The sequence below is a fragment of the Protobothrops mucrosquamatus genome, unplaced genomic scaffold, assembly GCF_001527695.2.
Source record: "Protobothrops mucrosquamatus isolate PMUCROS unplaced genomic scaffold, P.Mucros_1.0 scaffold206, whole genome shotgun sequence".
Classification (NCBI taxonomy): Eukaryota; Metazoa; Chordata; class Lepidosauria; order Squamata; family Viperidae; genus Protobothrops; species Protobothrops mucrosquamatus.
Window position 1 is genome coordinate 347,732 of NW_015386561.1, and position 27,438 is coordinate 375,169.

The window sequence follows — 27,438 nt, forward strand, 5'->3', positions numbered from 1 at the left end:
GGCACCATCTTCTCTGCAGCCGTTACCTTGGTTGCTGTCCGAGGCAAAGGAACGGGCCGGTCACTTCGGCTGTTCATAACGCTCAGGGGAGCCCCAGGGGGCGATCCTTCTTTCGCGTGCTTCCGCCCGCGCGACGCGTTTCCCCGGCAACGGACCCTGCCAGGTGACTACGACAGAACCCTCAAATCTGAAGAAACCCCCAAATTCCCTAACGAGGTGTAACTATTTCCCCACCGATATTCTAATTCTTCGCATTATGACCCAAAAGTTATGTTGGTGTGGTACAAACATCGACGGACGCTTTACCGGCACGTTTACGCAGCTGTCAGGATCTGAAACGAAGACCGGCCTTCTTTAAAAAAAAAAAAAAAAAAAAAAAGCCCCAACGCGGAGAGGAGGCGCGTAACGTTTTTGCGCGTGCGCATTAGACGGACAGGAAGAGGAGCGCGCATGCGTGTCCCAAATAACGAAACGAGGCTGGGCGTCTTGGGCGATCTTGAGCGTTCGCTTTTCTCCTTTGGACTGCGGGGGGAATATCCAGACGACACCATGGGGAAACTGAACGTGGTTTTACTCCGATACCTTTCCCGGGATCATTTTAGGGTCCTCACGGCGGTAAGACTGGGCTGGCGGATTCAGTTTATACAACCCAGCGGACGGTTTGAGGTCTGAATTGGTCGGGACGGCCACGTGGTCTCCTGCTGCAAGAGATTTAGGATGGCTCCGGGTAAAAAGTGCTGAGACCGGAGTGGAGGCGTGCGACCCTCCAGATCAGGGGTTCTCAACCTTGGCAACTTTAAGACTTGTGGACTTCAACTCCCAGAATTCCTCAGCCAGCTTTGCTGGCTGAGGAATTCTGGGAGTTGAAGTCCACAAGTCTTAAAGTTGCCAAGGTTGAGAACCCCTGCTCCAGATGTTCTTAAACTTCCAGAATCCTTCGCTGTTAGGCATGCTGACTGGAATTGTTGGGAGTTCAGGAACATCTGGGGCTTCCCCATCTGTTTACAGATGAGGTGCCGTTTGTTTGTTTTTTAAAAAAACATAGATAACATTATGTTGACTTACCTTAAGTCTGTCTTTGGGAAGATGATCGAAGGCAGAACTCCCCAAATACTGAAATGCCAAAAGAAGAAAAACGCCGGTCTTGTCCTCTTGAGTCCTTATGGTACCGTTTGCCGTTCTTTTTTCTTATAATTTCAGCTACATGCTATTAAATTAAGGGTATATATTATATACTTATAATATATAAGGATATATATTAGTATGTATCCTATATACTAAGGATATTTATCCGTGTAGTAGAGCTTATTACTGGTCTTTCCTATTACCTTTTATTATCTATGATTATCACTTGGTTGTTTGTCTTTACATTGAGAGCTTATGCACTGGAGATAAATTCCTTGTGTGTTCAATCTATTCTATTCTATTAAACTTTAACCCAGTCTTCCTGAGGATGGTGCAGTCTATGACTTTCATTTTCTCCAATTATCCCAAATGTTTGGTGTGAATTAGTTGCTTTTAGAAGATACTGAGTTGGGATTAATCTGAACTCGAAGTAAGGACTGCCAAGAATTTGTTCTCTTATTCATTTGCCTTGAGAATAACATTTCTAGACTAAACGATCTATATTTTATCAGAATATCAATGTTAAAGGAAATACATACATTCAAAATATACGTTAATACATATAGGATACAATTAAGAGTAGAAAAGATATTAACTTAGGCTTATCATAATAAAGTTTGTATTTATTCTTTCTTTTTATTATAGGTAGAAATGGGCATGAAGAATCATGAAATAGTCCCTCCTAGTTTGATTGCTTCCATTGCCAGTCTTAAACATGGGGGTTGTAATAAAATTCTGAAAGAATTAACAAAACACAGACTTACATCTTATGAACGAAGTAAAAGTAAGTATAAATGTTTTTATTCTTCTGTGCATGTATGTGTACACCTACCAACAAAGTTAGTTTGTATTAATGCATTTTTACTATCATGTTTCAAATTATATAAATAAGAGAAAACAGAGGATTTGTCATCATTTTAGATACATTCACTCCCCTTTATACTTAAGTACAGAGCTTATGTTGTACCTTAGTATATGGGAGCTTTCTTTTGAATTGAATAAACAAGTATAAGAGGTTGTTCTAAGATAAACTATTTTGAATCCTTTTACTGATTTAAAATGGTTTTCCCAACTTTTTGTCCTTACATTGCCTTGGGCTACAGTGCTCAACGCATTCAATAGAAGAGAATATATAGTATGTAGCTTGGGGTTGAACTATGGAGTTTGTTCTATCTGAGATTGGTTATTGCAATCAACTTGATTGGTGCAACCAAGCTCAGAAAATATCAAGGCCTCCATAGTCGTGTTTATTTTTTTGAATGCCATCTCAGTGGCTAGGTAAGTCTAAGCAGTTTACAGATTCCATTTAGAAATAATAGATATTACCATAGAACTAATAAAAATAAAAAACTGACATAATGTATACTACATGTCAGGAAAGATATCCAACTCTTATTATTACAATAACTACCAGGGAGCAAATCCCTAGATCTCCTGGAAAGCCAACTTTTCACAGCTGTACCACATCCTGTTCCACAGAGTAAGCCCATTTACAGAGAATATATGCCTTGGAATGTCCATAGGTTGACAGTGTCGTACAGCTCAGATCTGGAGCTTATCAGTCCTTCCAGATTGTGTTTGTCAAGCAGAAACAACAGGATGATTGGCAACATTAGGAATTATAGTTCAATATAATTGCAGGGTTATATTATCAGAAGTATAATCATATTAAGTTATTAATATATCCATATTTTAATTTTTCAGCTGTCCAAGGTTATCGATTAACTAATGGAGGGTATGATTACCTTGCCTTGAAAACACTGACTTCCCGAGATATGATCTGTTCTGTTGGGAACCAAATGGGTGTTGGAAAAGAATCAGGTATTTTAAACACTAGTTTAATTGGCAGTGAAAAGGTGGGAAAGTTATCATAAACTTTTTCGTAAATTCCCCCCCCCCACTCCTCCCAAATGCTGACTGTTGAATGCTGACTCTCTGCTTAGTGATAATGTGTATATGTATGAATGAAATTTTGTCTTAAAGATATTTACATTGTTGCAAATGAAGAAGAAGAGCAACTTGCATTAAAACTGCATAGGCTCGGGAGGACCTCCTTTCGGAACTTGAAAAACAAACGTGATTACCATAAACACAGAAATAAGATGTCCTGGCTCTACCTCTCCCGTCTTGCTGCAATGAAAGAATTTGCCTATATGAAGGTACTACTTATATATCCCTGCTTGATGACCCAGGGTAATTGTAATTGAGAATAAGATGCATCCAAGTCTCGATTGTCTTCCTATAATTTCCTTTTCACTCATTAAAATGATGGTTTGATTTGGAATGGCCAGGGTTTAATAATAATAATGATGATGATGTTGGAAGGGATCTTGGAGGTCATCTAGTCCAACCCCTTGTTCAGGCAGGAAGCCCTATACCATTTCAGACAAATGGCTGTCCAGTCTCTTCTTAAAAACTTCCAGTGTTGGAGCATTCACAGCTTCTGGAGGCAGGTTGTTCCACTGATTAATTGTTCTAACTGTAAGGAAATTTCTCCTTAGTTCTAGGTTGCTTCTCTCGTTGGTTAGGTTTTTTTTTTTTAAGCTACTTTTCTGTTTCTGATAAGTCTTGTAAGAATCATCATGAGCTTATTGTTTGAGTTCATTTAGCTCATCCATAATTGTGATTCACAACTAGATTTACCAATAAGTTGTATTGTTTTTTATTTTTTCCTTTATTTTGTCTTTTACTGTTATTTTATTTTTGTTACTTTTGTTCTATTTTATTAAAAGCAAAAAAAAATAGATTTTACCATTATGTGGTAGCAGAGTAATAATTAAATTTTATAATAATGGCTACTAAACATGGCTGGCAGATTAGAATTTCCATAATATTCATGGAAACTAAATCCAAAAATCCTTTATTGTGTTCTGGCCACTTTTATTTCCATAAAGAATGCTACAAAGAGAAAGATGCAGAGAATACAACCAAAACAAGATAGAAATTGAAACACATGCCATATGACACAAATAAAAAATACAGGGTTTATAACATTTTGGGATATTAATAAACAGTTTTCTTCTATGATATAACCATAGATTTTGAGATCATTCAAATCAGGAAAATTAGACATGCAAAAAAAACCCACCCCAACTTACAAATTTGCTGTCACAGGATTGTGGCGGACATCCTTGAAAAGGGATCAGACAAATATATGGATGTGACTAGTAATGGCTGCTAATTACTATGTTTAAATGGCTATACCCCATTTAAAAATACTGTGTATGCTAGCAGATAAGCCCATCCACGAATAAGTTGATCCTTGAATTTTTAATCAAAATACCATGAAAAATGTGCTTTCCACACATAAGACAACCTGCATTTTTCATGGTACTTTGGTTAAAAAATTGTGGATGGGCTTCTCTGTGGCTGTATACAGGATGTACGGCTATTTTATACTTTTAAAAAGTATTGTCAAATATACTGTCTTATAAGCTCATTCACAGATGAGCCAGACTCAATTTTAGGGGTATATTCTGGCATCTAAAACTATTAGCTTATCCACCAGTATATATGATAATTTATTTTAGTATCATTTGTTGAAGAGCAAGTCCAGACATTTCCTTCAGTCAATGTTTTTTTGAGTAGCCACCTTAAATGAAAGGGATCTTTGGCCTGATATAACAATGCCACTCCTATATTTGTGCATAATTTGTAGAAATGTGTTTGGGCTATTCACCAAAATTAATGTAATAGAACAATTATTTCCCCTTCAGAAGGAAATTTATTTACTCATGTTGTCTGTGTGTATTTCTTTGGTTCTTTCCTCCTTGACCAGGCTTTGTATGACAGACAGTTTCCTGTTCCAAAACCATATGACTACAACAGACATGCGATAGTAATGGAACTTGTCAATGGCTACCCACTGTAAGTATCAGTGCTTGCCTGGCACAGACCTGTTAAGACTCCTTTACTTCCAGTATGGTAAACTGATAAGCTGTCAGACACTGCTATTTGAAAAAAACACAGAAATAGTTATTCTCTTCAGGACACATTACAGAAGGAATAAGCCAAAATATGCCAGTTGAATTACATTGAACTGCCCTCATTTAATGTAAACTTAGCTGGCTCAGGAATTCTGGGAGTTGAAGTCGACGAGTCATAAAAGAGCCAAGGTTGACTACCCCTGATGTAAACAATTACCATTTTAATACTACTAGGTCTCCAACTAGATAGTATTGGCATAAATGGCTCTTTCCCCCACACTTTATGGTTGGCTTAAATTAGAAATGGGTAAGTTTGGGAAACATTGTGTTTTTTTCTGATGTTTTTAATTTTTTGAAAATGATGTAAAATACTTTATTTTAAATAATATATAAAATGATTAAGGTAAGCGCAGTACTCCCAAAATAATTTCTCAAAACTATCGAAAATTATTATATTAGTAATAGGAGTAATGCAGTTTACCATATTGGATGTTAAACATTTTCTCGGTTCCTGTAGATGTAGGATGAGCTAAACAGCATAGTTCTCAAATGCACCGAGAGGAAAACTCTCTTCCTTCCTCCAGTGAACGCTGACATGGTCACAAGAAAACTGCATCCTCCTTCCTGATAGGGTTTTATCTTGTTGATTTTTGATGGAAGAATGGGTGGGCCTGTTCCTGTCTTCTGTTCGGCTGCAACATAATGAGAGTAGTTGAGACACTGGCAGCAGGATTGATTTACTTATACTTATTTTAAAAAAAAAGACTGAAAGGAAAAGTAATGCCCAGTTCTCCAACATTCTGATTTTTAAACATTTAAATACCTGCATAGTTCAGAGTTAGAGAGATGGTAACTGCTAAATGGCTTGACTTGATTGCAGTGATGATGGGTACATAGCACAGATCATTCCAAAGAAGGTCTACCCATGTGGCTGCTAAGAGTTGATACCAATTTGATGCATATAGACACTATAGCTAAATGCTAAAGTGTGTAATAAAACAAACTTCTTAACAAAGCAGTGAATTATTTCAAGAAGCCCTGCTTATCTTCTCCAAAAAGATTTTCAAAGTGAATGGTTACTGCGGCATACCAAGCATTGTGCTAGTAGTAATTTTTTTTAGCGCTAAACTATTAGCCCTTTCCTTTTCAAATGACGGTGTCAAAGATACTGTATCTTCAGCCAGTGCCACTATTTCATTTTTCTTTTCCATTCATGCTTCAAACTTATTTGCTAGCATGGTTGCCACTACCAACAACATAACCTTTTTTTTGGTATTTGATTTTATTTTGGTAAAACAGCTAATGTATATGATGTAATTCAGTATATGCATCTAAAGATTGCAATCATTAGTGTTCCTCCTAAAAGACAATGCCCAGAACTGGCAGAATATTCTAGATAGAGAGTAGAGAGGAATAATGACTTCTTTTGAACTTGATGCTTTACTTCTACTAATAGAATCTAGGAGTTCCTTTGAGTTTTCTGCATTACACTATTAGCTCATGATTAGCTTGTGATTCCACCAAGACACCTAGATCCTTCCTGCATATGCTGCTGTCCTGTATGATCCATACTATACATATTTATCATATTGTCTAACCCAGGGGTGTCAAATTGCCAGCCCGTGGGCCGGATGCATCATAACAAAACCGTCACCACCCCATTGCTGGCAATGGCAAAAAAGTCACAATATCTCGCGACACGTCATGTGACATTGCGAGTTTGACACCCCTGGTCTAACCTTATGTTGAACAGTGTGGAGCCCTGAAATGTTCCACTCAAGGCTTCCCTTCACCCTTTTTGCTTTTTGTTATGGAAGGAGAGAGAGAGATTCTTCGTAGTTCTATGTTTTCGTGTGTTGGAAAAGTTTCTGAAGATAAATGGTTGCTACATGCAGTTGTGACTCATACCATATTAATATTGTAGAAATTTTCCACCTTATTTTTCAGACAATATATTTTCATTGCTGGTTATTCTTTGTTAATTCAACTTCTTTGTTGTCTTGACCTTGCTCTAATGTGGAGTTTCTGACTGGTATATGTAGATAAATGCTTAGACATATATACGTATGCATGCACACACACACACAATTGCACATACATTCAGGCTTATTTATTGCTAAGTGACTGGTATCACCTGTAGGGTTTATTGCACCTGAGTGGACCGCCTTGTGTTGACGTAACAGGGAAACTGAGCAGTGCATATTATTTTGACTGAGTTTATAATTTTTTCTGCTTTCCATTGTTGTTCTAGTGAGATTTTTTTTTCTCTTCAGGCAATTATATTCTAATGTGATACTGTTTTTCCCTATTACTAAATGGAGCTTCTATCTTACATTTTTTTTAAAAAAAATTATGTAGGTGTCAAGTGCATCATCTTGAAGACCCTGCATTCCTATATAATGAGTTAATGGAATTAATTGTAAAACTTGCCAACCATGGCTTGATCCATGGTGATTTTAATGAATTCAATCTCATGTTAGATAATAAAGACCAGGTTACAATGATTGATTTCCCACAGATGGTATCAACCTCTCATCCAAATGCTGAATGGTGAGTAACTTCTTCATGTAAATAGTGTATGTGGCTCAACTAAGTTGCCCTGATTTAAATTTCAGCTAACTCAGCTTACATTATTGCAACTAAGCTTTGCTGAACAATAATGGCTTGTTCACTACATTCTAGTTGGTAGCTTACAAACCAGTAAATCATAATCATGGTAAAGCAAAACCAAAGCACTTGATGCATTAACCACTATGTAAAATAATTTATTTTTAAGAAGTTCAAATAATTATTTTTGTAACTTTTATTTTAAAAATTATTGTAAATTTGCATTAGAATATATCCAAGAGCTTTTTCCTAATTTAATAATGCCATCTGGAATTTCTGTTTTCATTCTTGAGCTTAAACAATTTTAAACAATTTTTTAATTGTTCTTATTATAAAGTTTGTTCCATGGATATTTTAATGCTTTATTCTAATTAAGCCATGAAGAGTCTTATAGATAGTGGCTAGATATAAATGACAACCTTTTAATAATTTAATTCAGGTATTTTGACAGAGATGTGAAATGTATACGTGATTTCTTCATGAAGCGCTTCCGCTATGAAAGTAAACTATATCCAACTTTCAAGGATGTTAGGTAAGCTGTATGGTATATTAAGACATGAACATGTATTTCATTCTTTTTAATCTTCTTCCATAGTACTGAGTATACAATATATTAGCAGTGTTCTTCAGCCATGCTGGCTGAGGAATTCTGAGAGTCGAAGTCCACAAGTCATAAAAGGGCCGAGTTTGAAGACCCCTGCAATATACATTGAGATTTTACCTATAGGTATATTTGGCGTATTAAAATTTATGTATGAACCATGCCTCAATGAGAAGCGGTACAAATTCTTATCTGCTTCGTCAGCCCTATAGGATTTTGCTTTAACTATTACATTAAATTGTATCTGTTAAGGACCCATGTCATGTATTGTGCTTCACATGCTAATGTAATTTTTTATTAATCATGTAGAGGATTGACTTAACACAAGGTTTAAAGTAGCTATTCTGTAGTAAATTGATGCTGTTAATCTATTCCTTTCATTTATCTATAGTATGTTCTGGAGTTTCAAGATGTTTATTTTTTAAACATTTTGGGCAATGTTATTAAAATCAATAACTATGAATCAAATTCTTCGTAGAAAACAATGTGTACAAACAAGCATTCTTTTTTGTATGATCATTTACTTTGCTCTACAGATAGGCCTCGGTAACTTTTTTCTTACTGTATTATGAAGGGAACCCATTGTTCCCATTTACTTCCAGTTCCCACTATCATTTTCACTTATATTTAGACTTTTTGTTGATCTGAATGAAAATATCCCTCTTTTTCTTTATAATCATTATCTAACAAAGATTCGTCTTCCCTTCCTCCATCCTCATTTTGAGAAAATAAAACATTGAGTCCATTTACAATACACAACTAATAATTATTTTAGTAATTTCTAGAAGTCCATCTCAAGATCACAATTCTTTTTTCCTCCTCTCCTTTTGGAAAGATTATAAATAAGATTATAAATAAGCAATGGAGGTTTTTTTGGGGTGGGGGGGAAGTATTTTGATTTGAGTATTACTTGAGAAATTATTTTTGTTTCACTTTATTTCAACATTACCAGGAAAGAGTGTTCCCTTGATGTTGAAATTTCAGCCAGTGGTTACACCAAAGAAATGCAGGAAGATGATGAATTACTTTACCTGGATTGCCCTCAATATGAGAATTGTAAAACTGAGACATTTTCTGATGTGCAAGATCCAGAAGGAGAGATTGCTTCCTGTAACAGCGTAGATCAGATGACTGATGGGAACTTCATACATGAGATAAACGGAGCTTCAGGAACTTTGCTGCAGATCCCTGAGGAAGACAGTGCAGATGAAGAGGAAGGCAGTTTAGATTTGAAGGGATTCAGCTGTGCCTTACAGCAGATTGGAGGGCAGGTGATGACCAACGAGAAGTCTGACTCTGAAAGCTCTGTCGTTGATTGTCCTGGTGATAAAAAGAACCTTGAAAAATCTACCCAGTTGGAAGATCAAGTGGTTGAAGAACATGAAGATGAATGCTCCAGTCTGGTTGATTTGTCTACGTTAAACAGGGAATTTAGACCTTTCAGGTAGAGAGCTATATTAAACATTTGGAAGCTTTCTTTGTATTGTTTCTTTGTTTTGCTTTTCCAGAAGGTGAGCTCCTCTCTCAACATTCTCAAGTATTAAGCATATATTCTTTGCCTAGATAGTGTTTTTCAATGGTGAGTTTGTTTCAAATGTTGGCACATACTCTGAACTTCCTTTTAACTTCCTTACGTTTAATACGCTGTTTCGCAGGCTACAAAGTCACCAGGTTATATCGGTATTTCTTAATTGATCCTGACGTGAAAATGTTAAAGCTTTGCAGATTTCCCATTAATATATATTGATAATTTAAATGGCAGCTTGTGTTTGATCAGTTCATGATGGAGGAACATGGATCCTTTTACTTTGACATAAACTGTCATTTCTTATTTCTAAGAGCTACAAAAGTAGTAATTTGGGGGGGGGGGAATAAAGGAGCTAAGCACAAAATAAATCAGTTGGACCTGGAAGAATACCTACTTATTTATGTTTTTTTAAAAAGTTTAAAAAACCCCACCACTCTACCAGAATTTCTTGCTGCTAAACATGGGCAGTTGAATGTTTTCAAGGGTGGCAAAAATGCAGGCAGGGAGATTGGGTGGGCCACAAGTTGCCTCTCTTGCTTTATTCCATCCATTTGTTTCAGGTTTTCAGGATCTGTTCTGTGTACCCAGAAAGTTTTAACAAACAGTTTTACTGAATACTAATCAGCTTGCTCGTCTTACATAGAGAAGTGGGTTCTCCAACATAAGATTACTATATCCAAATAATGCCTGCCGTGGAGATGAATACATGGTGTGGGTGGCAAGACAAAGGGTAGACGGTTATGTAGCTGCAAGATGAAGAGGTCAGGCTAAGTCAGTCTCCTGCCAGTTCACCAACATTTAAAAACAACTGTATGTAAGAACATTTGGAAGGCAGGTGTGAATAACCCTAATACTCAATAAACCAGATTACTTTAAGACACTCGGAGAACAACCTCCATTCCCTTACTTAGCAAGTTTTGTAGTGAATTCCTCGGTGCATTATGTCCATGAACAAAATTGGTATTGTGGAAACAGCCTTTGTGAATGTCACTGTTCCAGTGTGTTTGCATTGGAAAAGCCATTTGGCAGAATGTGGTTTAAAAGTGAGTGATTAAAAATGTTTCTTATTTCAGGGATGAAGAGAGTTTGTTTCATGTCAATCAGCACAGGACAAGAACCACTAGTATGACTTCAGTACAGAGCACAACAAGCCAGTCAACAATTCCTCCTGTAAGTTTTTACATGATGTGTCTCAGAAACTCCTTCCCTCCCCAATCATCTGCTGCCAAGCCTGACTGCAGATTCAGTAACGCTTGTGCAATATAATTTCAGGTGCATTAGATCTTTACTAGGAAATGTAAATGTAAATATTTTTATAATGGTAAATATTTTTTCAGCTATTGTCATCAGTCCAGGTAATGGATAAAACCAATTTATGGGGATCCAAAAGAATTCAGTTTCTTTTTTCTTAATCCTCCATCACCTTATTGTTTTTAAATGAGTTTTATCAAAGAGCAATTAAGATCTAAACAGTTACATTTAATTTTAAATTGTAAAAAAAAAAACCTTTTAAAGATGCTTGTATTGAATGGAATGGAAATGACGTCTAATCTTAATCTTAACACAGATACCTCTTTTGAACCTGAAGGTGTTGATGGGATTATTGAGCTTTTCGAGTTATTTTTATATTCAAGTTAGAATTAAGAGAAAATTATTTTAAATATATATTTTCTGTTGCTCTAGTATAATTTTGTAAATACAGTGATCTACTGACTGCACACAACAAAATAAAATATATTTCCACAAAATATGAAAAATATATTTCTATAAATATTTTGTTTCAGCTTTCTGCATAACTTTATTAATTTATACTTTGCTTATGCTATAGTGCCTTCAAGTGGCTACATGTTATCTGGAGTAATATGAAATGGAGAATACAAAAAAAGCTGAAGCATGCATGGATTTTGAGAATTAATGCTTTACTTTCTAACTAACATTATACAGCATCTTTGTTTGTTAATTTCAATACATGCATCTTCACTGTTTTGATGTTTTGGTAGTATATATAAATAGGAAAAGACCACTACTAGCTCCCTTCCATGCCTAAACAAATTTCCCAGCACAGCTTTCCAAACTAGCACAGATGGGAAGATATGAATTCCTCCTTTGTTTTGGTGGGTGACCAAATGAATGTTGTGTACCCTTATTCCCCACCTATATCATGATCAACAAGATTGAAAGCAATCTACTTAACAAAAGAGCTCCCTCACTTCTTTCATTGCATTGCAAAGAGATTTTCAGAGTGCAATTTAAAAGGCCAAAAGATTGTCTCCCTGGAATTCAGAGATCCCCGAACAAAAGAGGTGGACAAAAAAACAATAACAACTTTGTCTTCTAGAAGGTTTAAGTTCCTTACGAATTACTGCTGGTAAAGTAACTATTGTATTCAGTGTTGTATTCTTCAGGATCCTTCCCTGGAGAATCCTGAGATACAAAGCAAGTTGGAGACAAAAGCTGGCACTATTTTGCAGGAAAAAGAGTAAGGAAAACAAATTGGAGAGAGAAAAAGAGAGAAGAGGGTATAATCTAGTTCCCTATAACATCCTTTTTTTCCTTGGTTATGATTACTGGGATTCCTACAATAATACTGTCCCCTTCAGAGTATTGAAAACTCTGCTTTGGAACAATTTGACCCAGTGATCATTTTTGTATCATGCCTGTGTCATATATAAAATTTAATATTTTTGATGATACCTCCATTAAGCAAAGGTTTCATATAGATTTATTTTGACTGGTCATTCTGTACAGATCCCTAATGTTTTATATCGGTGCTAATTGTATCTTTTTAGGGTTTTTTTTATAATGTCCCTTTCTTGTTTTGGAGAAATAACTTGGAGCAATGTCAGTGAGGATTGCCTCTTTGTCTTATAAACCTGCAATCTGTTTGGTGCTCCAGAGAATTTAATAACTAAATGGGGATTTCAACCCGAAAATAACACTCAGCATTCTTAGCACTTCATCACATTATTGCTAATGTCAGGCTCTCCTTTTTCATATGTAGTACTAGCCAAAGTAAAATTTATGTATTGTAACTATGTTCACTAAATTATTTTGCAATGTTGAATGAAGGGGAAATTTTGATCCTATCTAGTGAATCAGATCTCAGAAAGTAGTTTCTAATCTATTTTGTGTACTTCCTGGGCATTCATTTCTGCGCATAGCCACAAGAGGGACTAATATTCTTCCAAACAATCTCAACACTCAAAACACATATAAAGCGTTTTGCCTCTTTGCATGACTTGCTTATTCTCAAGTACATTGGTATTTTTTATTTAATCTATTACAGGTTTTTGCAGACATCAAGAGAAACTAATGTTAAAGGCTCCCCAGAAATTTTATTTTGGTTGAAATGGATAGCATGTAATTGAATTATAATATTGTAATTGTAATATTTTGATATTTTTTCATTGCAAACAAGATTTAATGTTTTGATAAAACTATTATTTCAGGAACTGGTAAAACAGAAGATAAAACGCCAATTAAATAAACAACAAAAAGCTGCTATCAGACGACGACTGCAGAAAGGAGAAGCTAACATTTACACCAAACAACGTCGGGAAAACATGTACAATATCAAATCAAGTTTGGATTCAGCCAGCTTCTGGGAATGACATCCTATGGGGACATTTATCTTTTTTTCTCCCATCTCACAAGTCAAATGAAATTTGATTTTAAAGAACTACTTGCAGAGAGGGAATGTCCAGGATTCATGAATGTCAACATAAAAATAATCACATCTTCATAGTCTGGCACAGATTTATGTAAAGTGCATGATGACTGTCTTATACAAATGGCAATTGTCTTTTGTGGTAAAACATCACAATGCACATGTGTCAATTGCTGTGGAAATTTAGTCCATTGCTTAGAAAGTCCATTGCATAAGATTTCATTGAAGTGATATATTCCATTCTTATATCCTGAGTGAGATTTTTAAAAATTCCTAAAGTAACAGGCTACATGAGTGTAGGGGAATGATCTTAAACCCATAGGCTAAATTATGGTAGACTTTTCAAGTCAATCCATAACTTGGTTAAAACAAATTGCTATCTAATTTCACTGTGTTTAAATCTATGCAATAGTTGATATAAAACTTTCAATGATGCTTGAATCTTGGAGTTGTAGAAATTTAACACTTGCACAAATATAAAAAAATTAAACCTAAAGTTCTTTTTTCCACATCCCAAAGGTTACCAATATAAACCCTTCCAAACTGTGTCAGATAATGAAAATGATATTGCACAGACTTGCAAGAACATTTCAAAAAGGTAATGAGGTACTGCTAATATTTTTTCATATATTTATTCAACATTTTGAATAACATTTGAGCCCTATAGGTAGGCTTATTTAGCTTATTTAGCCAAAATGTTGTATCTTTAGAATATAAAAAAAAATTGACATGCTTGATCCGATCTACTGTTATTTAGGAAAAACTAATATAAAAATTTGGAAGCATCCCAAAGGCTATTTGGTTTTTTTTAAAAATCTATGATTTGAAAAAACTTTTCAGAAGAACAGAGTAATAAAAAATTAAAAATTTATGTAGGTAATGACTTAAGAGATTGAAAAAAACTCAGTGGAATAAGAACTTTGATCAGAACTTATTTAACAAGTTACATGTGTAACAGAAAATATTGTTCTGTTAAAAGTAATTGTTATTTTTGTATTATGAACACTTATTGCTCTTTAAGAACTTTGTACTAAGAGTGTTTTTGTTGTTTAAAAAAAATGCATTAAAATTAATTGGTATTTTGAAAAATAATCAACTTTCAAGTGGTATTACTTCCTGCAATTAGCCAAAAGCCTAACAGCCATAAATAACCAATGTTCTCTAACTCCAGTTTTATTTAGATTAAAGCTGTCTCTTTATAGATAGAAAAAAGAGTTTAGCCTCAGGTTTTACTGTATACTGTGTCTTTAAGAAGATTTTTGAAATATCCGAAATCTTTAAAAATCATCATGACATTTATATAAAAGATGAACTCTCAACAGTGCTTCATTCCTGTTTCATATATATACATTCAAATTTATTTTCCAGGAACTTTAGCAAACAGGCTAGATGAATAATGTCTGAGCACATTTGTATGCAATAGGTGATAATCTGATAATCTGAGCACAGTTGTATGCAATAGGTGCAAAACATTCCATGAAATTCTTCACTATTTTTCTTACTGCTATATTCAGGATGCCTAACTAATCACTGCAGTCTCAAAAGTTGCAATTGTTTACCCAACTGCTTATTTAATGTTAAATGTGATTTAGGTTTTAGTAGGCTAGTAGAGATTTGTGCTATGAGTTTTAATACTCAGAAATGAAGGAATTAAGTAATGTTTGACAATTAAATGGGACAATTCAATTAAATGGTTATGTAAAATTATTTTTCTTCCAACCTGTGTTAACAAAATAACTTCCCTGGCAATAGTATTAGTTCCAGGTAAACCCTAAGTTTATGACTTACAGATAACAGCTGGGGACAGTTTCTTGATTGGGGTATTGCTTACTTTGGTCTGAAGTTGACCTTGGAGTTAATCTATGCTGATCTGAGTGCTGATTACTGGTGGAGATGCTGGAGTCAAATAAGCAATACCCCAATCAAGAAACTGCCAACAAGCCATTAGTAAACAGCCCAACCAAAGAATTCCCCAAGACTGCCCCCACCCACACAGACAGGCAAGACACCAGAATATAAACCGACAGCAAACAGCTCTCCTTACTAGCACTGATGATGTTACCTAGTTAGGGTAATGAAACGTCTGCAAGAAAACAAGCAAGCTCAGAGCATCAAGGAGGTACAAATATTGATTATTCCATATGAGCCTGCCCAATTTTAATATCCTTGGGGAAAGTCCTCCTTTGAAACCCACAGCTACCAGAAGCCCATTTCTGGGGAACTGAATAGCTTGGAGCCTCTGGAACTACTTTCAGATATTGTTTTGTCAGAGACAAGAATATTTTTATTCAAACAACTTTTGGCATATAAGCCAACTTATATTACCAAAGACATCTGAAATGTGAACGTGCCATTTATTTCTCATTGAAGTATCTTGAATTTTACTTTCAATTAATGTGTAATACTAATTTTGCTTTTAATTAATTTGTAAGGGGGGGGCTTTTTTATATTTTATAAGTCTACTTTTATTTGTTTTTTACTCTTCCTGGCTACCTTGAGTGCTATTTTCTACAAAAACAGTGAAATGTAAATGAAAGAAACAATGTTGGTCTACCAACAGCTACTCTTTGCAATTCATCTTAATGATAAAAGTGATTTTAGGATGAAATTCGGAGGCAAGCATAATCATGAAAAAATATTTGGAGTGCGGCTAAAATGTTTGAAGGTGTCAGGAAATAAAGGAAAGTATTTAAATCCAGGCAGAACATGTTTTCATTTCAAACGACAGCATTGCGAATAGCCTAAGCAAATCTGTTTGCATTTTACCACTGGTTGAAAATGTGAAATTCTATATACCTTTTCAATGTCTTTAATTTTTCCCCTTTGTTATTTGCGTCATGAGGTTGGATTCTTATTTAAGTTAACAGAAATCCAAACTCGGGGTCTGTCGATGTCAGGATGAGAAGAGCCTTTTTTATGATTAGCTTCTCCAGCTAGCCAGTAGGTGGGTGTGTTTCACAGAGGAAAGCAGTAGTCAGCCTCTCACTAATTAGCTCAGCCAACAACAAAGATAAGTGAGCCAGGGAGGGAGACCCCCTGAAGGGTCTTTTGAATCTGGCCAATGTCTGATTGGCAGATGTTGAAAGGGATTCGTTGGTAATCCAGTTCATCAATGAGCTGCATAAATTCAAGACAGGACTGGAAGAATTCCGGCATGTGGGCACTTTGTGGGGGCAGTCTGGAAAAAAGCAGCTCAAGATGGACAGAACTTTGGAATCTCTACAGCACATCATTTCTCAAGTCTTGCCTCACAGAGATCCTACACTAGCATTTAAAGACTGTAAGTACCGAGGTTTCTGCACTACTGAGAGAAATTGCTGAAATCTGTAGGACAGAGACATTGCAAAGGTCTGTTCGCAATATCTTATGTACAGATTCAATATTGAGAAAGATTAAGAGACTACGTATGGTATTTTACTTTCTATCAGTAGCATATTTGACTTTATATTAATTTACTGTTTTTAAAATAAGCCTCTTAGAATTCAACAAAAAAAATCAACTGATGTATGGTTTATTATATTGGGAAATACCTTTGTCTCTAGGTAGTTTTAATGTGTCTTATAAAAGGCTTATTGCAGAATATTAAGACTTCTATTTACATTGTGATCTTTATATGATATCATATATATTTTGTGTCTGGGTGTTATTTTAATACATTTAATACAATTCAGAATCTCAGTAAAATATGATTTTTTGTGATTAGTGTATGTATTCATGCAGACACAATTACTGCATGGAGCTTTTAGTTTCACTGTAGGAAACTCTAAATCGGTGTTAGTATTTGTGCTGTGTTTATTTTTCCTATTAAAGTTTATATTATAATAAATTTAGCTCTAAAAATGCTAGATATCAGTATCTAAAAGCTCTCTTCTATGTAATCTGAGCTTGCTAGTTTTGAATCATGCTTCTAAATATTCAAAGATGAATTCCCTTTTTTTAAAGACTAGGTATTTTACATCTGAAAGGGGATAGGGATCCTGGAATCCTAAGCTCAGAAAAGTAAAATTCCTGAACACTACAGAAAATCAGTTTTGAGCAGTTTGCGAAAAAAATTCCTAAGCTTATTTAAGAATGTTCCATCACCTTCTTTGACATCACTTTTTGTTTACTGTGAGTGTGAGGTGGAGAGACAATGGAGAGAGAAAGAAAGAGAAACAGTCAGTTATCCTAACTTTTCACATTTTTTTTTCCAGAATAACATTTTTAAAAGTAGCTAATCTTGAAATATGTTACCAAACATTAAGGATATGCTTAATTCTTATGTTAAATGACACTGCACAGAATGATTCTTTCTAAACTGAATGGAATTAGGGCTTGAAATAAGCAGCTGGCAAAGAACAGTTATGTATTTGTTACTGCATACATAGTTTGTCAGAAATCAACAGTTATATAAACAAACATGAACAGAACTTCCTTAGCCCACCCAGAAGAAAAGCTCCCTCCTGTTGCAACCATCCTACGTTAGACTGAGTTTTTTTTTTTCTCTGAAACCTTGTAGGAGCAGATGCATCTTATAAAGCAAGACGCATTTGGTGAAGAAAAGATGGGAAGCTTTCTTTCCCCTTCTTTGTGGTGAATTCCTGAAAATCATCAGGCAAGGTTTTGATTGAAAGTATATTTACTGGCCTCTCAGATGGTTACTGTGACCACCCACAGATTATAGGGTGAGAAAATGGCTATAATAAACCAGAAAAAGCACATGTCAAACAAGAAGGGTTTAAAATATCATTTTAATGGAATCTTACCACAAAAGTGGAGCCAATCATCAAAAAAGTACTTTAGTAATCTTCGCACTCTTTGATTATGTCGCTACTTCTTATTTGCTGTGTTATGAACTGACAGCTCTAAATCACTATTTTTTAGTAAAGCAGGGGGTTTGAGAAATCTGGTAATCATATTTCAATATAGGTGGCAAGTTTCCTAAACTTGAAAATGAATGTGGAATCCAGTTATAAGTTCTACAGAGTACTGCAGAAGTATTCAGGGAACTGAAAAGTAAGAGGTCCTCATCAAGCTATTTCTTAGTTGTCCAGTTGTCAAGTTTTCAGGCATGTTATGTTATGGATCTTTAAAGCGTGCTCTTTCTTTGGTAATTATATTTACTAAGGGCAGATTTACATTTTGTATCCCACAGTTTTGACAATTGCAATATTTGTAGAAGTCACAAAACATGTTCCAAATTAACATCCAATCCTGATACTCACTTCCCTCAAAAATCAAGAAGTCTTCTTTGCTGCTGTCTTCATGAATTTTTCAAAAAATTTTGGGTTATCTATGTTGTCACCAGTGGAAGAATTTGCTAGTTATATTATCAAAGAAAATCAAGATGGGAAAATCAGTTTGGTGAAGATTAGTTTGGTGACAATGTCAGTGGGATTACCTTCCAATTCTTTTATTCTGTTAAAAGTTTCTTGTTATAAATATTGGTACTATATAGAGAGACATCTACAGTATGTAGGATATTGTTCTGTGTAATCAGTTCTGCCATTGTTCTGTGTGTAATCAGTTTTAGATAATACCTGAATAGGAGTTACAGCTTAGTGTGGTGTATGCATCATTTAAATGTGCGAAAATTGTCTCTTTCAACTTGGCACTTTAGGCATAGTGATCTCAGAATCCATCATCTAACCTGGATGTTGACATGCTAGCTGAAAATTCCAGGAAGTATCCTAATGCAACAGGAGGACAACAAGATGGAAAGACAGCCTATGACTTATGGGAGTGTTGTTAATTTATGTAAAAATACCAGAGCCAAATTACCAGCCAAGCCCTTCATTCATATTCTAGTATGGCCCTGGACTAGCTTGACTAATTACTGGTAGTCCTCAACTTATCTGTCACTTAGCAACTGTTCAAAGTTATGACAGATGCCTTCAAAAGGTATTTACAACTGACTTCCAAAGTTTCAATGGCTGCCCCCGCCAGGCATATAACTGCATTTCAGGTATTCAGCAACACAGCTGTTTGCAGCATCCTATTGTCACATGACCATGATTTAAAACATTTTTTTGATGAAAACACATTTACTTCCAGTTTTCGGCGAAAATGCCCTTAGAGAACAATTGCTTTGCTTAATGACAGTGGACTCACGTAACAATCATGATTCACTTAATGATCACTGCAAAAAAGGCAGTAAATTCAGGTTGGTCATGTGATGACCCACTTTACGGCCATCACTACTTATGACCATAATGGACAGGTTCCATTATGGTCGTAAGTCAAAGACCATCTGTAATTAATCAGCAGCTGTTTCAAATTGAAAATAGGAAGCCATGTGCTTTTTCTCTTCTTTACAGGGACTTTTCATGAATCTGTGTGGATGGTTGGGTTGATGGAAAAAATATATGTTGGTAGGCAGGCAAAGACACCTGTATAGTTGTCAGGGTCCTAAATGTTGCTCACCTATACAGTAGAAGAAAAACATTATTGTCTCCTTTTATTTCCCACACCAGAACAATTTTGAATTCAACCCATTAGGGAAATGTCTATGAAGATTCTCAGTCATCCAGGATATGGTTGTTCCAAAAGTGCTTTTTCAAAAGGCAACAAGACTTCCTTTGTTTTTTTCTTGAAGACATTTTATTTCTCATCCAGGAAGCTTCTTCAGTTCTGACTGAATGGTGGCAGATGAAAGGATTTATATTTCTTGCAGTCATCCGGTCATTAGCACTCTTTCTGAGAGTTGTTGAGGCCACTTGGAGTTTTATCTATTTTCTCAGGGTCACCTGTACAGTGCAAATGGGTGTGGAACCTTCTTGGAATTGCTAAAAGGATTATGTTGTAAACAGGAGATAGGTGGTGTTGTATCCCTCTTCCTCTGTTGAGAGAGACCTGTTCAGTCTTAATGTAGATGGCCTCTTTGACCCCTCTTTCAAACTAGTGGTCCTCTCTGTCTACATTCCTTGCTTCTCTAGGTTGAATCTGCTCACCTCTAGAAATCAGAGAGTTTTCCTGAGAGTATCATCACTGAAAGAATCACACTACTACTTAGGACTCAAGCTTTCTTGATGATAGTGCCCCCACCTTTGAGGCACCCTACCACCCGTTATTCAAATCATCTCATCTTTATCAAGCTTCCAAAGAGTTGTAAATATAGTAGTCTAGGAGGATATTTTGGAATAAATGAAGACCTTAAAGAGAGATGTATTGTTTTGTTTTGTCATTGATACTATTTACTCGGTCCTATTATTATGAAGAATGCACTTTGCTGGACATGTGCTCTGTGACATGCAACAAAGACCGCAATCCATTGGATACCACCAGATGGTCGGAGAAAAAGAAAAAGGCCAAACAAAACCTGGTGCCAAACATTTCAGGAAGACCTGAAAAACATCAATCTTAAATGGAAGGATGTGAAGATTGTAGCTGCGCATTGAGACTTTTAGAGTATGCTTGTAGCCCAATGTGCTTAGCACAGGACATAAAAGAACAATTATTATTATATTAATCCTATTCATTTTAGTTTGGTGTAAGCCAATGAAAAGCTTTTGGTGATGATTGGCATATGCATAAAAGTAAATAAACTGTTTTGCTTTTGTTGTTATTCCTGTATCTATATAGCTATTGCAGTATGCATTTTTCTCTTCATTTCATTTAATATGTATGTGCAGAGCCGAGAATACTTTTTGCAGCTTCAGTGTGAGGTATTGGTTAAATTATAGCCCCTAATGGGAGGCAGCTGCCAGAAGGTGAACATTAAAATTATGTATGTTTAAATTATCTAATTTTACTTATTACATGCTGCAGATTGATTGAGGAAATGGAAGGCAATTTTAGTAGCCTTGCATTAAAGAATCTTCCTTTAAAAAAAAAAAAGAGGGTGAGGGGACCTTGAATATATACTAAACTCCAAAGGACTGTTATTTTTCCTACTCAATAGTCAAACGGTTATTTAATATTAATCTGACAAGTTAAATAAAACAACCTTTCTGTTGAAAAGTCTTTTTACAATTGACTAAGCAGAAAATATACACTGCTTGTCTTCTTTATAAATGGTTTTACTTGTGACCATGAAAGAGTCTCAGGATTCTGTCTCAATACCAGATACAGCTAGGAAGGCTGCAACAGGCCTCTCTGCCCTAACATTCCTTCATCAGTTCTAACAATTCATTCCTCAGCTTTGGGTGGTTTCCTTCACTTCTGTGTGGTCTCTTTATTGCAATTTAAACCTGAGACTATTATCTTCTTTGCCTCTTTGATGCTTTACATAGCCAATGTAAGTCTCTATTAATTTTGCTGATTTCCAAGGGGCCCACTTCCACTTGATTGGTAAGGCCGCTGACCTAGGAATTAAACCTCCATTGAAAACAATATTTTTTGCAAGCAATCTTAAACAGAACTATTCCAAAACAAAGATGTTCTTGGTGGTGTATCATTTTATCAACAAGAACATAAGGGAAAGGAAAGGATAGGTTCCAGGTTACATGCTTGTTAAAAGAAATATTTTTCATTAAAAAATAAATCTTTCCCAAAACATAGTGGAAAAAAAATCAACCAAACAATCATTTTTATATGTTCTCTACTTTGTAATGAATGGTCAAGAATAAACATGATTGTCCTTCAAAATATGAAATCCTTGTAGTGACACTGCTTGGAAACAGATAGATAGGTAGCTAGGTAATAGGTAGGTAGGTGAGAGAGAGAGATAAAGATACGGAGAGGGAGGGAGGGAGGGAGGGAGAGAGAAAGAAAGAAAGAAAGAAAAAGAAAGAAAAAAAGAAAGAAGAAAGAAAGAAAGAAAGAAAAAGAAAGAAAGAAAGAAAAGCTAATTTTCTTGGTCTGCAGGATAATTTTGTTTTCCTAATTCACACATCTTGTTCCCCTTCCATATTGCAACTGTAAGCCCAATTTGTATATGGCAGCATAGTGCACAGAAAGAGATGAACAAATGTCATGACTGGAGGGCCCACAGAAACAGAATCCATGACCAATGCAGTGGTTTCTCTACTGGAAAAGCAGTCATGCTGTAATGGTTCTTCAGCCATTAATATTGACCATTTGATCATTTGTTGTTCTATAAATTGAAGCACATTGATAATGCGTGTGCAAGTAGCAATAAACAAATTGTACAAAGCCATAATGAAGTCTGTTTGTCTTTATCTTTCTAAAATAAGTGGTGCACCAATTTTGGCTTAGAGTTAGCACATGATAGTGCTAAGAGCACTATCATGTGTGTATGTATATGTATGTATTATGCATGTCCTAGCTTTGTGAATGCAGTCAAAATAAATAAAATACAATTTGAGATATACAGGTAGTCCTTGATGTACGATCACAATTGAGCCCAAAATTTCTCTTGTTAAATGAGACATTTGTTAAGTGAGTTTTGCCCCATTTAATGACCTTTCTTGCCACAGTTGTTAAGTAAATCACTGCAATTGATAACTTAGTAACCCAGTTGTTAAGTGAATCTGGCTTCCCCATTGATTTTGTTTGTGAGAAGGTGGCATTATGGTATTCTTATATAAAGCTCTTCAGTATAGCCAGATTATACACATTTTTGAAGTAGCTATCACTATTTTGATGGATGACATGAGGCAAGAAGAGAATAAGAAGTATATAAAATGCATGGAGTTTCAATAACAGTTGAGAATCTATTCGACAGCAATGGCATCATATGGGATTCTTCATCAGAAATTGCATTCTGTTACCACTCAGCTATGTACTAAAGATAGCTATCAAACACTCTTGCTTCCATTAAATTTTAAATGGATCTAAAACAGGTGAGGTCAGCTCAAAGCTAGTCTGAAAGCACATTACTTTGTTGTAACAGGGAGATCAATAAGCTAAAAGGAAAAATGTACGCAACTGATACTTTGAAATATCACATTTGAGCTTTGCTTTGAGGTGTGCCAGTTGTCTTTACGATTAAGGGGAAGAGAACATCCAAACAAGAGGCATGTGGAAACCGTCCTTTCAGCCCAGAAGATATTGGCTTCCTTGAGTTACATTCCATGGACAGGAGAAAGAGATGTAGGAATCTGAATCCTGACTTTGCTATAAATAGATTTTTTTATTTAATATACAGCAGTTGCTGGGATTATTTCATAATAGCTTCATTAGCTGTTTTACAATAAATCTAATCAGAAGTTCTTGTGGTCTGTATATCTTGTTTCCAGTTCATCTTGTTAAGAAAAGTAATAATCTCACAGGATATGATCAAGAATTATTCTCTCTAAATCTGGAGTGCAAGACATGGAATTCTATAATGGATTTAAGTTTGTTTATTTATTCATGATAGGAGCATCACAATTAAAATAAGGCACTATATGACATAAAATTTAAAACATAAAATACAAGATTAAAATGTGTACAAATTAAACAGGTCTTACCCCAAAACTAGCAACATTAATTGTGTTCTGTCATGCTGCCATGAGGAATGGATTCAAGTGATAGGAAGTCAAGACAGATTCCAACTGAGTGTTAGGGAATTTTTTCCCCCCAAAAGTTAGAATAGTTCATCAGTGAAACCAGTTTTCCAGAAAGATGGTAGCCTGCCTTTCCCTGGAGATGTTCAAATACAAGCTGGACAGCCATTAAATTTGTTTTAAACTGGATTCATACACTGAATTATAGGTTGGCCTCAATGACATACTCTGCCTCTTCCAACTTCCAAATCTGAAACATTGAAATAATTCAGCTCCCAGAATTCCCCAGCTAGCATGGCTGACTGAGAAATTCTGGGGATTGAAGTCCATGCATGTTCAAGTTGTCAAGATTGGGAACCCCTGACCTAGACAACTGCTTTCTAGCTACAGGTTGATTAGTTCAACAGCGGCATAACTCTTTCTAAATATTTTGCTTTTAGTATAGTGAAAAGACAATTTTAGGCAATGAATTGTGACTAAAACATTCACTCCTATATTTTGATAGTGAACGTTGTGGCGATGCTTCAGGAATTCTGGGAGAACAAGCAGAAACAGAAAGGTGTATTTTCAAGTGAAGGCACTGTGGTATACGAGTCACTAAACTTGCCTGGGCCTCCGTTTGTAAGTTATGTCACCCTGCCTGGAGGAAGCTGTTTTGGTAACTTTCAGGTAAGAATTTATACTGTAGTGTATTTAATGACAAAGTATGAAATATGGAAGAAATCTGGTTTATCATATACTGAGTTCATCAGAATTATGTCAACATCACGAGAGCCAAAGACCAATACATTTGAAAGGCAATATGGGAAAAAGATCAAAGACCTAGTGAAACCTATATGGAATTTCCCTCCCATTGGAAGCCCAGACCTTTTCCCCATCTGTTCGTCAAGGTCTCCCTATCTTCTGGAACAAATGCTCAGGAGACTTCAGAAGGGTGGAAGAATCAATGATATCATTGTCTCCCTTGCCCATTTTGGTCTGTGGGATTCCTCAACTGGCTTCAAACCTCCTGGAGTTAGAGGATAGTTTCATTTACAAAAAAAAAAATCATTGATACATCTAACAAAAATAGTAACATGTGGAGGTCAGTTGCTAGACAGCTTTTTCAAAGGGAACACTGGCAGATAACAATCACCAACTGAATCCTTTAAATCCAGATATAATATTTGACTCCCTGTTATATAAAAGGCCAAAAAAGGGGACAGTCTTCACCTTCTTATCCATTTCATGTAGACATCTGATGGGATCTGACTTTTTAAAAAAAATCTTCCTAAAGTACAGTGTACAGTCTTCATATTAACTAGAGTATTAGATTATTGGATCTAATACCTAATATTAGATCAGGTCAAGATCACAAAGCAGTCTAGAGTATGTCACATGTGAACAAAGCAAACATGGAAGCTATTCAAGTATTATAGGTTAAGCTTTCAACTTCAGTCCTTCTATATTCTCTCCCTTCAAGCCACCAGCAGTTCAAATATTATATAATTCTATACTGTTTATTTCCAAATGTAGAATCATATATAAATAGTGATGAGTATGAAATGTTCAAAAAAACAGAAATCAGAAAGATGCCTTCCTTTTTAAGAATATGTGTCTAAAGGAAAGCTGTAGACCACTAATACTGTTGTACCTGTAACCTTTAACTGGGTGAAACATTGCAACATAGGACAACCATTTTTGAACCAAGGTGCCTCAAATGTGTCCAAAATCTGACTCCTATTAAATTGAAAATTGGCAAATTTTATAAAACATTTTATACATAAAATTATGTATTTAATGACATTATCATAAAACAGTTTATGACATAATACAAAATATCATAAAACATTTCCTTGCACTGATGTTTGACTGCTATAAGATCAATATGGGCTGTTTTCAAAACAGGTACATCTCTGAATGTATCCCAATTTTTCCAGTGAAGGCAGTCCTGTACATTAGAAGTTCTGTCATTGTTGAAGGTATTGAGGAATCTGCTAAGGAAACATCTCTGAAAGGATGACCCAATGAGTCATGAGTTGTCTAGCACACATCATAATAACAAATGAAAGTTACTCTTCATTGTAAATGCATTGTATTAACAATTCTTCTACCTTGATGCAAATGGGATTGAATTATTTCTCTGAATTTGGAATAATTGTAGTTTTGGCTACCAGGGATTTTCAACTAACAGGACAAACATAATGGGAAGATTGTCACTAGTTTTCCTTTAATTTTTTTCATAAAAATTATGCAATTACTACCTGTTATGCCATCATCACTGTATAATATTTCACTTTGCTTTGCTAACATTTACAACTGTGTCAGTACTCCCTCTATTAGTCTCATCACCTAAACCAAGGTGACAATGGCACTACAAACTCGCAACGTAGTGTGACGTGTTGTGACGTATCGTGACTTTTTTTCCATTGCAGGCAATGGGGTGGGCGTAGTTTTGCAATGATGCATCTGGCCTGCAGGCCAGCAGTTTGACACCCCTGACCTAAACTAATGTCTCCTAAATGCATTACAAAAGAGCTGATAATACACTTTGGATGCTGTTAGTTGAAATGGAACATCCATTCTATTTAGCCTTCTTTATCACAGGTATGATTCATTACTGAGTCTATCGGTGGAAGGCTTGAAAGGGTAATTAGACTGATTAGACAAGATAAGCCTTACGTCCTGTTTAGATGGGAGCCTCTACTTTTTTTAATAGATTGTTTCAGGAACAAAGTAAAGGGAGAAAAAATCCTAATTGCAAGACCAATTTCCAAAAGATGGAAGCGATAACACTGATTAATGGGTTGGCTTTTAATGCAACCCAATGCATAAGATACCTGCCTCCTTTCCTACCTATGAAACATTCTCAACAATAACAGTATACAGGCCGAACACTCCATTCCACTGACTCGGAATCAGAGAAAGAACTTTGAGTATTTCTTTTGGGTGTATGTGAACTATCTTGCCAAGGTTTTTGCAACATCCTCTAATCCAGTGATGGCGAACCTTTTAGAGACCGAGTGCCCAAACTGCAACCCAAAACCTACTTATTTATCGCCGGGTGCCAGGTGGGTGTGGCCCACTGGGTGGGCATGGCTGTGGTGGTCATGGCAGATTGGGTGGGTGTGGCCAAGGTGGGTGCGATCACCTTGATATTGCTCATGGGGAGGGACGCCTGTGGGGGCCAGGCAGGGTTGGGGGAGATCCAGGGGGTCTCTGGCAAGTGGGGCAGTGGGCAGGACGCTTGTCCTGCGGGATGAGGCGAGGCAAGATGAGGCAGGGCGGCAGTGCCATTGTCACAGGGAAAGGTGAGGCAGGGGCCGGGGCAGCTGCTGCCTGACACCATCGGCCCCCGCACACAGAGGCCAGCAAGCGCACGGGTGCTGGGATGTATCTGGCCACGTGGGACCTCGGTGAGTTAGCAGGCGGCTGGTTGAAGAGGGACGGTTGCCATCTCTGGGGCATGGCGTGTGTGCCAAAGAGAGGGCTCTGAGTGCTGCCTTTGGCACGTGTGCCATAGGTTCGCCACCACTGCTCTAATCCATTGATGTTACCTAATAGGATATGGGATTTCAGCATTAAATTTGGAGAAAAGGAAAAAAGCCTATTATAGCATTGCAATGGCTTCACATTAA

The 27,438-nt window shown here is 36.0% G+C and overlaps 3 protein-coding genes across 4 annotated transcripts in view; 2 read left to right on the forward strand and 1 right to left on the reverse strand.

Annotated features, from left to right (window-relative positions):
- The window catches only part of LOC107285726, a 41,128-nt gene extending 40,977 nt beyond the window's left edge, over window positions 1-151 (reverse strand). Inside the window, exon 1 of the mRNA XM_015813959.1 lies at window positions 27-151. The gene's annotated coding sequence lies outside the window, so the exon portion shown is untranslated. The remainder of the gene's footprint in view (window positions 1-26) is intronic.
- A 291-nt stretch (window positions 152-442) lies between these two features.
- Window positions 443-14,505, forward strand: RIOK2 (RIO kinase 2). Of its 2 annotated transcripts, none has more exons than XM_015813960.1 (10): window positions 443-615; window positions 1,771-1,909; window positions 2,830-2,946; window positions 3,109-3,284; window positions 4,904-4,992; window positions 7,410-7,601; window positions 8,098-8,190; window positions 9,212-9,703; window positions 10,861-10,957; window positions 13,237-14,505. In XM_015813960.1, exons 1-10 carry the CDS (start codon window positions 451-453, stop codon window positions 13,396-13,398), a joined length of 1,722 nt encoding a protein of 573 aa, XP_015669446.1. In that variant the 5' UTR covers window positions 443-450; the 3' UTR covers window positions 13,399-14,505. The 2 variants fall into 2 exon arrangements, with proteins under 2 accessions (XP_015669446.1, XP_015669448.1); XM_015813962.1 differs by having other exon boundaries at window positions 591-615; window positions 1,775-1,909.
- Window positions 14,506-16,604: 2,099 nt separating this feature from the next.
- LIX1 (limb and CNS expressed 1) overlaps window positions 16,605-27,438 on the forward strand; it is a 30,880-nt gene continuing 20,046 nt past the window's right edge. Inside the window, exons 1-2 of the mRNA XM_015813964.2 lie at window positions 16,605-16,734; window positions 24,327-24,490. Of these exons, the coding sequence (XP_015669450.1) occupies window positions 16,653-16,734; window positions 24,327-24,490 (246 nt within the window). The 5' untranslated portion in view covers window positions 16,605-16,652. The remainder of the gene's footprint in view (window positions 16,735-24,326; window positions 24,491-27,438) is intronic.